At 34.1% G+C, this 10,564-nt stretch overlaps 1 protein-coding gene across 1 annotated transcript; it reads left to right on the forward strand.

The window, feature by feature from the left end:
* Positions 1–132: 132 nt before the first annotated feature.
* Positions 133–5,010, forward strand: LOC116339193 (coiled-coil domain-containing protein 6). The gene is made up of 6 exons (XM_031764911.1): positions 133–472; positions 2,094–2,238; positions 2,364–2,454; positions 2,566–3,072; positions 3,165–3,506; positions 3,623–5,010. Exons 2-6 carry the CDS (start codon positions 2,123–2,125, stop codon positions 3,866–3,868), a joined length of 1,302 nt encoding a protein of 433 aa, XP_031620771.1. The 5' UTR covers positions 133–472; positions 2,094–2,122; the 3' UTR covers positions 3,869–5,010.
* Positions 5,011–10,564: the final 5,554 nt, after the last annotated feature.

Genomic DNA, 10,564 nt, shown 5'->3' on the forward strand with positions numbered 1-10,564 from the left:
CGTGACGCATATTAACATTGACGTTTGTTGCCGCAGTGCTTTTCACAACCGTCACATTGGCATTACACACTGTGCATATTACATATTTTCATGTTTGTCTGTCTGACAAAAGTGTGTTTTTTTTTCTTCTTTTCCATCGTTCGTTCGTGTAAAGCGTTTGAAGTCTTCTTCTTCTTCTTTCTCAATGTGTGTTGATTCGATTCCATTTGTTCTTTCAGTAGAAATTCCAAAAGTGCATATGGCGTCTCATTAAACTACCTGTTCCGCTGACATCATTAAATAATATATTTTTTAACTCATCGATGGTGAAAATTTCATAAAAAATATAATTGTTCGAAACATATGAATACGTAGTACGAATTAAACAATTACAGATTGATAGTGCAAACGATATCAACGTCGTAACGAGAGAAATTTTTTTTAAATAGTTCTGGCTCTCATTTTGAAAGTTCAGTTCTCTACATTGCTTTAGGTGAGTGTAAAATAAGTAAATAAATACATGAACACAACCTAAAAACGGGTTGCTTTAAAAAAAAAAAAAATGACAATTGATGATATGATTATTTTTTATAAACTTGTGAGCCGAATTTCATTTTTTTTATATATATTTGGATTGCGATTTTGTGAGAGTTGTATATTTTCAGTAACATATTCCAGTTGTAGTGTGATTGAATGGTCAAAATACAATGGTCAGGAATATGCAATTTGCTAATACAATTTCAGATTATTTTTTTACATATCGACACGGATTACTAACATTAAAAACCAAATGTATGTGTTGTCTCGTTTTAAATGACCAAATACCAAAATATAAAGGCCTCTTTCTATCTCAATGGATGTCGTTTCCATTTTTAGATCTCCAAAGTTCGGTTTTCGCTTTATTTTATCACATTCATACGGATGAAATTAAAAGGTAGTGCATTGTAAATGTGCACGTAAGTGTCAGAAACACGTTCAAAGTTTTTGAGTGCTAAAATATCAATTCGAAAAATAATTTTTTGTTTAAGAAATCCAACTAAATGAAGTGAAACCAATTGATGCAAGTGAGAGATGAAATAGCAAAAATAACGACGGCAAGAAAAATTGTCACCAATAAAAGCAAAAGGAACATGTGGGCAAAGTGCCAAATATATCTATATCTCCTTTTTTATGTGGCAACAAACGTGTCTTTATCTCTCTTTTACACGTTCAACTCTCTATTTTCAGCTTATCGCAAAAATCGATTGTTCAAATCAAATTATTTCATTCTTTGCAATGGATTTTTTATTATCTGCTATGCACCTGGCTTAACAATCGGCAACTCACAGCAATTGATGTAATGTGCTGATCTCCACAGGGCTATAGCCCTGATTTACCTTCTGTTCCTTTTTTGTTCACTCGTTTTGTTCGTAAATTCAATTGAAAGCTATTACAACGGAGAAATTAAAGTAAAAAAAAAAATCAAAAATTCGATTTAATTTCAGTTTTGCCCAATTTGCAGTATGTCGTTTGCGTATATCGGACAACTCATTTTTTGGGTTTTTGCGTCGTGTCTCATTTCATTTGTTCACATGCCTCACGAGGCATATTCATTCTTTCTTTGTTTCTCGTACGATTTGTTTCGAAATTTTTTGATAGCAACATTATCAATACAGAAATTCCCTTTTTACTCATATCGGAATACGCATTAATTCTAATACGGTTCAAAAATTGCAAAATAAAAATCGAAGACGAAAAATAAATACATACAATGACAAAATCTTAAATTAACAATCTGAAGCATTGTAATCATTTATAGTATTTACTAATATTTGGTTCGCTGATTGCTACAATGCGAATGACCCGAGCAGTTTATTACTATTATTATTGCCGCATTTATTGTTCGATTTTCGTTATTTTGTTTTTATCGTGTCGAGTGGAAAGAAAAAGAATTCAAAGTTGATTGTATCAACAAAGTATGAAACTTTGTCACATACAATACTATAACACTAAAATATACAACATCAGAATAAATAATTTTCCATTTACAATACAAGTTCTTCCAATAATAGGCTATTTGCTGATCATTTTATTTGTGTGCGTTATTATTATTTTTTTCATTTGCTTTTCAACAGTTTCAGTCAGCCACGCAATCGCAATCGCAATGGATAGCCCATGTGAATCGGAAAGCTCATTGGATGGCGGAGTTATGTTACCGCCGAGTCCAGTATCACGTGAACAATTACAAAAGCGCATCGAAAGTCTTACTCAACAAAATAGGTGAGAGGTTAACATTTTTTTTTTGCACAGACAAGCAAAGTCAAACAAACAAATGAAATTTATTTGAATAAAAAAGTGTTGTTGTTTTTCAATGAATCCTTTCCAATAAATTCTCTTTCATATAGAGTACTTAAGGTTGAATTGGAAACATATAAAATACGCGTGAAAGTACTACAAGAGGAGAATCGATCACTTCGACAGGCTTCTGTGATAATTGTAAGAAAATACATATTTTACTAATCGCATTAATTTCAATGTCATTTTTTTTCGGATTTGACCTCAAATTTTCTAATGTTTTTCATTTTTGTTTTTTTTTATTAATTGAAGCAAGCAAAAGCCGAACAAGAGGAAGAATACATTTCGAATACTTTATTGAAAAAGATAACAGCATTAAAAAAAGAAAAGGAAACACTGGCCCATCATTATGAGACTGAAGAGGAATGTCTAACTAATGATTTGTCGCGAAAATTGGACCAATTGCGTCAGGAAAAATGTAAATTGGAGCAGACACTAGAGCAGGAGCAAGAATGTTTGGTCAATAAATTGATGCGTAAAATTGAAAAACTTGAAGCTGAAACATCGGCCAAACAATCGAATTTGGAGCAATTGCGCCGCGAAATGGTCGAATTAGAAAACACATTGGAGCAGGAACAAGAGGCTTTGGTAAATAAACTATGGAAACGAATGGACAAATTGGAGACAGAAAAACGATCATTACAAATTAAATTAGATCAACCGGTATCCGATCCAACGAATCCAACGACATTTAAAGATACCAGCAATGGTGATACGGCCACGAATCTCAGTTCACACATACAACATTTACGATCGGAGGTATTGTTAGTGTGACCAAATCACCTATATATTTCTATGTCTATTATTTTTAACAAAATTCCAGTATAATTACATTTTTTTTGTTTCTCCAGGTATTACGATTACGCAGCAATTTAATGGACGCCCAAAAAGAGACCAATCAAAAGATGCAACAATTTGCCCAAGAAGAAAAAACAATTCGTGAAGAAAATCTACGACTACAACAAAAGCTACAGGCTGAAGTTGAACGACGCGAACGACTTTGTCGACATCTATCCGAATCAGAATCCTCATTGGAAATGGATGAGGAGCGCTTTTATAATGAAAACTTTAATTTAGCAAATCATCGACAGCGCACAATAAGTAGCCCGGTACCAAATAGCCCGTCCAGTAGTCGTCCATTGAGCCCGGGTAGTGTGGCATCCGGTCGTTGCTACGCTTGCGGTCAACTATTGGTAAGACCATTTTGTTTCTCGATAAAATATTCAATAAAATAATGATTTTTACATTGTAAATTAGGAGGCGAGGTTGTAATGTTCGGTTTGTTTTATTTTCTGTTTTTGTGACACAGGGCCGACGAACAAGCGAGCGTTTTATAAAGCCAGCTGTGCCAACAACATCACTTTGCTTGAACACATCAGCACCGAATGTGATGTCGTCCATGTCTTCGGGCAGCGGCTCAAATCCACTGAATATAGGCTTACACAATGTTACACTGCCAGCTAATATTAACAATTCAAATGCATTTGCATCGTCAAACAACGCATTGACACAACCAGCAAGTCCAATGGACACATCGGCTTACACAAAAGACTAAACTCAAACTTAATTAGAACAAGGGGAAAAACGACATTAAAAAATGGACACATACACATACACACGACTATGAAATCAATTTAAATCCATAACTAAGCTAAAATGTTAATGAGGTATGAACATATTTCGCAGGGAGAAACACCACATCAACATTACTTACACATAAAAAAAAATCCATGAACACAAGTTTTCGAGATGAGAAGAGGCCACAAATAATCAGTTTAAAAAGAAGAACTTACTTTTTTTTTTAATTTTTCCATCATTTCTTATAATTATAATCATTTTTTATCGTCGTCGGTGTTAGAAATTCTTCATTAAAATGTTTCGATGGATTTGTGCAGTAAAAGAGAAGGTGATTTAAACTCTATTTGTTGATATAATCAAAATCCACTGCAGAAAATTCTAAAACGAATAAGTGAAGAAAAGAATTTAGTTTATGTAAATACATGAAATGCAACTAAATAATGATAAGATAAATAAAGCAACAAAACAAATTGTAACAACATCATCATCAACAAATCAACAACACCAAATCAAACAATTATAAGTAAACGATTGATTCGATCAGTTATTGTTAGAATTAAATGTAAAAGACTCAATGCGTCAAACGACTGAAACCAGAAATCAACGTCGATGATATACTTTCTTTTATGACTAATGTCTGATTAAAAATTATTATTTAAACTCATAAAAATGAAATGAAAATATTTCATGTTCATCAAATGAAACATATATCCGAAAGGATTGGATATCCTTTTGCAGAAGGAGTCCAAAGCAATAAATTAAATTCGCGCAGGTCATGTTCCATACAATGGAAGTGATTCAAATTTATTTCGGTGGCTGTTATTTTTGTTTTCGTATTTAGATGGATATTGAAATGGCTTTGCTTTGCTTTTCTATGTTATGTTGAAAACGTTTGAATCGGATAGTGAGAAGTATAAAGCTATAGCTTTATAAAGCGCGTGGATGGTAAAAATAATACATTTTTTAAATCAATTTATTATATTATAATACATGTTTGAAGACATTTTATTATAGTTTTTCCTTGCAACAAAATCTAAAATTATGTCCAATTTACAAAATCTGTTCAACTCATTTTCGGCTATTGAATGAAATCGTTTTGAAAAAAAAAATAAACACACACACACACACACAAAATTTAAGTATTGCTATTAAAAATAAATAAAAATCTATTGGAAATTTATACAATAAAATTAACGGCGAAGTATAAATACACACGACACAGCACACATACATTATGTTGAAAATAATTTGAAAAAAGAAAAAGAAAAAAAAAATTATTTGCTCATAAAAAATCGAAAATAAAGTGCACGTTCACATTATAATTAAAATAATTTCTTTTTCTTTTTATTACGAGGGTCACTATTTAAGTTTTTTCAAAAACATATATAAGACAATGGGGTTTCATCGAAAATGGTTTTATTGTTTTTCAAAATATTCGCCATGATGATCAATACACTTTTGCATTCGCTCGAACCATTTGTCATAGCATTCATGCCACTCCGAAAGTGATATCTCCAAAACGTGTGTTTTGAACGCATCAACTGCTTCTTCGGGCGATGAAAATCGTTGACCACGCAGTTTATTCTTCACGCTCGGGAATAAAAAGAAATCGTTGGGTGCCAAATCAGGACTGTACGGCGAATGACCCATTAAATCGATCTTTTGACCGGTCAAATAATCGACTGTTTGATGAGATGTGTGAGAGCTCGCATTATCATGATGAAGAATTATTTTGCGACGGCGGTTGTTTTTTCTTATTTCATCAAACACTTCGGGCAAACAAATGGTGGTGTACCAATCAGAATTGACGGTCTTACGAGCCTCTAGTGGAACTGTTGCCACATGACCACTTATCGCGAAAAAACAGGCGACCATTTGCTTCGCAACACTTCGAGCTCGAACAACTTTTGTTGGGTTATCTTCACTTTGAAAGACCCATACAGTCGACTGCTGTTTAGTTTCGGGCTCATACGCGTAGATCCATGATTCGTCACCAGTGACGATAAAATACACGGATTTTGAAACACCACGATTGAATTTCTTGAGCATTTGTTTACACCAATCGACACGAGCCTTTTTTTGAGCGATTGTCAAATTATGTGGTATCCAACGAGAGCAAATATTTCTGACAGCTAAATGTTCATGTAAAATCTTAAATACGCTGGTCGCACTAATGCCCAGGGATGCCTCAATCTCGTGATATGTTACATGACGATCTTCCATTATCATATTTCTGACAGCATCGATGTTTTCTGATACAACAACTGATTTTGGACGACCTTCGCGGAACTCGTCGATGAGCGATAGGCGACCGCGCTTGAATTCGTTGTACCAATTATAAATTGTCCGAAGACTTGGTACTTCATCGCCAAAGGCCAAATGAAGTTGATCAAAACACTGTTGTTGTGATACACCCAATCGAAAGTGGAAAAAAATAATCGCTCGAAAATTTTCACGAGTAAAATTCATTTTTTGGCTGAGACGCAATTTACATGTTACGGTAAACAATACAAATAACGATCGAATGACAAAACGTTCTGAGAACGTTTATGCTACAAAATGTTAAACTTAACGAATATGACAATGGTTTGCATCGGGCAATACTAAAACATACATATTGAAGAAACTTAAATAGTCGCCTACGTATCTGCATAATAATATAGTTTTGCCACCGCAAATGTTAGACCGGCATTTGTTTGGCACAGTAAAAGGAAAATCACTTTAAAGCAGTCTATGTATTTCGGATGGATATCCATCCGAGATATTTTAGAATATCTGGATATTCAACGCAACTACACAGCGCCAGAGCTGTGTGTGTCGCAAATAAAATCTACGGTATGTCGCGACGTATATGTGTATCAAGTGCCGCACGTACACAGTCACACTGTGTCTGTATTTTACGTGTAGCGACATACCGTAGATTATATGTGTGACGCACACAGCTCTGGCTCTGTGCAGTTGCGTTAAATATCCAGATATTCTAAAATATCTCGGATGGATATCCATCCGAAATACATAGACTGCTTTAAAGATTTTCAAACTTGAAAATGTATATGAACACAGTATGCTACGAACTACTTCGCACTCCTGCTGTAGAGAGAATAAGTAGACAAATAATGAAATAATATAATAAATCTGGATGATTTGTTTCTTTCATCTAGCTTGAATTACACAATTTGTAATATATTAAAGCGTTGATAGATATCCATACTCACCAAATAGTCACAACTTCACCACAAAGTTTAATCTTCTGTTCCGAACACATTTTCAAAAACAGATATTGGTCTATTCAACTTTTTAAAGAAAACAACGAGTTTGACTTTATCCTTTATGGGTCTTTTTATAAATTCTTCTTAAAATATAAGAAAAAGTAATTCAAACATAAAAATCCTAATTGGCCGATGTGGCTCGTTTCAACAAAAACGTAAGAGATATTTTGTATGTTTTATATTGACATTCGTAATGGTTTCTATTCTTCTTTTAATAAAACGATGCTACAACCAAATTATCGGATGATTTTGTAAATAGATTTGATTGAATTTTATTTTAAATATTTGATGAAAAGAATTGAAATTAAAAGCGAAATTTCACATTATATGTATAAAATTATGTAAATTATCCTACAATATCTTCCCGTGCTCTTTATTGAAGCTCTTTTAGTAAACGGCAATATACATCGACATCATCTTCGCCAAAATCAATAAACTCAATCATCAATGTATCCAATTTGATGTTTGAATTTTTGAACAAGTTTCTGTTTGACCAGAAAAATTCCTTAATTGTTTTGTTTTGCTCAATGAATGTTTTATAGCTGGTTATTCTTCATCATCACACCATCTAATTTCCAAATGTTCCAACGCTGGGTAGATTTTTCGTGGCAATATTTCTTCGTGCACCATAAACCTTTAAGATTTGGCAAAGCAGCATAACATTTAATAGCTGCAAAGGCACTTATTTCTACGCGTTCGAATTTAGTTACCAAATGCATCTTATTAGGTGCAGAAACTAGATAATCATCAACCAGGACGTGTTGTAACAAATTGATGAAACAATCTATCTTAACAATGCCAAGGTAAAAACTATCTTTATAAAAAACGCTTTTTCGGCTCCATAGTGGAAACAATGTCCCGCAATTCGTTTCATTCGTTTACATGTTTGGCCCACTGATACAAGATCGGTCAGCGATAAATAGTCGAACACTTCTTCGAAACAATCGATGGTAAGTTTGAAAATATCAGCTAATTGTTGTTCCCCGTTCACAGCAACAACGACACGTTCAATACGATTAATCTCTTCATCATTCAATTTTGTCATCTTGGCACTTGTTTCACTTAGGTCGGCATTTCGTATTTGACTCAACTCTACTTTGCCGGTCTATTGATTTAATGAAACAAAAAATTCTGATTTAATGAACGAAATCATTTTTAATCAATAAAAATCAGCACAAGGACTATAATGTCTCGTGTGATATAATGTAATACAATCGACTCTGTTAGTATTTCATAGTATGTTGTATTATTTATGAGTCTTATGTAAAATATTATCTGGGTGTGCCAATTAATTTTAAAGGATTTTTGTGTGAAAAGATACATTTATTTGAAAACAACTGTACAATATTTTTTAACCAATGTATTGCCCATCGTTAGCTTTGACTTCCGCCCATCTTCTTGGTAACTTGTCGATTCCGCGTCGAAAGAATTCCTCATCTTTTGACGCTATCCATTCATCGATCCATTTTCGCACTCCTTCAGGATTTCGAAACGATATCTCACCAGTAAACATATCGAAGTGTTAAAAAAAGTTTTAAATTTCCTTAGTACAGATCGATATAAAGTGGCGAAAAAATAAGTATGTGAAAATAGGGGGTGCCCATACCATGAGGGGGGGTCGGGGGAGCACCCCACCATGTCAAAATTTGGTCGGATCAAAAAATAATGTACTACAAAGTTGTTCAGAATGACGAGAGAAATTTTTTATGACCCCTGCCCTCCAAGTCCCCCCACCCCCCAGGGGGGTCGGGGGTCAAAAACCCCCAAGACATGATTTTTTTTACTCGAAATCTCGAAATTCGGAATCAGCATCCCAAATTACCCTAGAAATGATATTTGTCTCGTGCCCATTCACCCCAAGTCTCCCAACAACAAAGAGCCCCCCCATTGGGGTAAAATGATACAAAGTCGATTTTTCACATTTTGGGTGAGGAATTTTGTACTCAAATGTATGGCCAACTATAACTAATTTTATCCGCACATTTCATTTAGGCCATTGCCCATCCCCTCCCATCACCCCCAAGGGGGGTCCCCCTACAAAATTCACGAAAATTTCGAAAAATACCCCGAAATCGGGTCCATATCCAATCTAACCCCAAAATTAATAACATATTCGGATTCCTCGTGAAAAATTACCTATAGGCCCCATACATTGTCAATCTCCCTTGACATATGTTTAACTCCATCTAACTTGAACCTTTAATTCGGGTCGAAAACTAAAAATACCCCATTTCATTGTGACTTCACAATGGAATATTCACCCCTTATGACTCAAATGGGCATTTAGGTTTCTTCTAATGAAAGTTACGCATATCAATGTAGTTTCCATTGGCATATAGTTTTGGCCGCCCTGAATGACCCAATTCGGAGGGCGGGGGTCAAAATAATATAAAAAATCAGGATACTCTGATTTTGATAAATCCTTCGACTATTTCTTGTCGCAGTTTTTTTCAATTTTTCTCTCAGTATTCTGCCCAAACGCATTGGTTGTAGTCGATACCGATCCCCCGTGACTATTTCACCAGGTTTCAGCAGCTCATTATACACCACACCACTTTAATCCCACCAAATAATAAGCATTACCGAGAAATCATCAAAATCCTGCTTTTTTCGACCCAAAAATTCGGCTTCAGCATGCCAAAAAACCTCTGAAAAGTGTTTTTTCCAGATGCCCTCCGAGCAAATTTTTACAAAAAAGCCGAATTTTTGGGTTTTAGGTAAAAAAATCGGGGGTTAAGGGGTTATGACCCCTGACCCCCCAGGAGGTGGGGGGAGTTGGAGGGCAGCTGACGAAAAAATGAAGTAAACGACCATTTTTGCCAGTTTTTGTATGTAAATCGTATCAAAATGTTATTATATCGCAAAATAAATGTCAAAAATGGATTCCCCGTACCAATCTACTACAACGCCCTATTCACGAAGTTCATATCAGACAAAGTCAATTTTTTTTGTCGTACTCTAGCTAGAGTACAAGTACTTGCTAGAGTACAAATTGTAAAAATATATATTATTGAAAATAAAAATAAAAAATGAAAAAATAAAATAAAACATTTTTTTTAATTATACAAATCAAGAAAAAACCATTTTTTCGGTTTTTCATTAAAACATTTTCTTTTCAATAATATTTTTACCTCGTTTAAGTAACTAGAGTAATACTCTAATAGCTAGAGTATTTTGTTAAGTATTGGGTGTATAAATTAATTTTTATTGACAACATCTATATGTCGCCACTTAGACTTGAATGAAGATTGACAGGTGAATCCAATTGAATTTTGTACATATGACATTTTTCAATCTAATTCAGATCGGAAAGGTTTATTTTTCATACAGTACCATTGTTTTTGAATCGATCTAAAATGAATCGTAGTAAGGAATTTTTTCGTGCAGCGCTACTTCTGTTATTT

The sequence above is a fragment of the Contarinia nasturtii genome, unplaced genomic scaffold, assembly GCF_009176525.2.
Source record: "Contarinia nasturtii isolate CC-2019 unplaced genomic scaffold, AAFC_CNas_1.1 Cnas_scaffold_493, whole genome shotgun sequence".
Classification (NCBI taxonomy): Eukaryota; Metazoa; Arthropoda; class Insecta; order Diptera; family Cecidomyiidae; genus Contarinia; species Contarinia nasturtii.

What these genes read in the sequence shown, in the direction of transcription:
- LOC116339193 (XM_031764911.1), top strand. Translation starts at nt 2,123, where the DNA reads ATGGATAGCCCATGTGAATCGGAAAGCTCATTGGATGGCGGAGTTATG. An exon ending in TACAACATTTACGATCGGAG is followed by an intron (nt 3,073 to 3,164) that starts GTATTGTTAGTG and finishes TTGTTTCTCCAG; the next exon opens with GTATTACGATTACGCAGCAA. An exon ending in ACGCTTGCGGTCAACTATTG is followed by an intron (nt 3,507 to 3,622) that starts GTAAGACCATTT and finishes TTTGTGACACAG; the next exon opens with GGCCGACGAACAAGCGAGCG.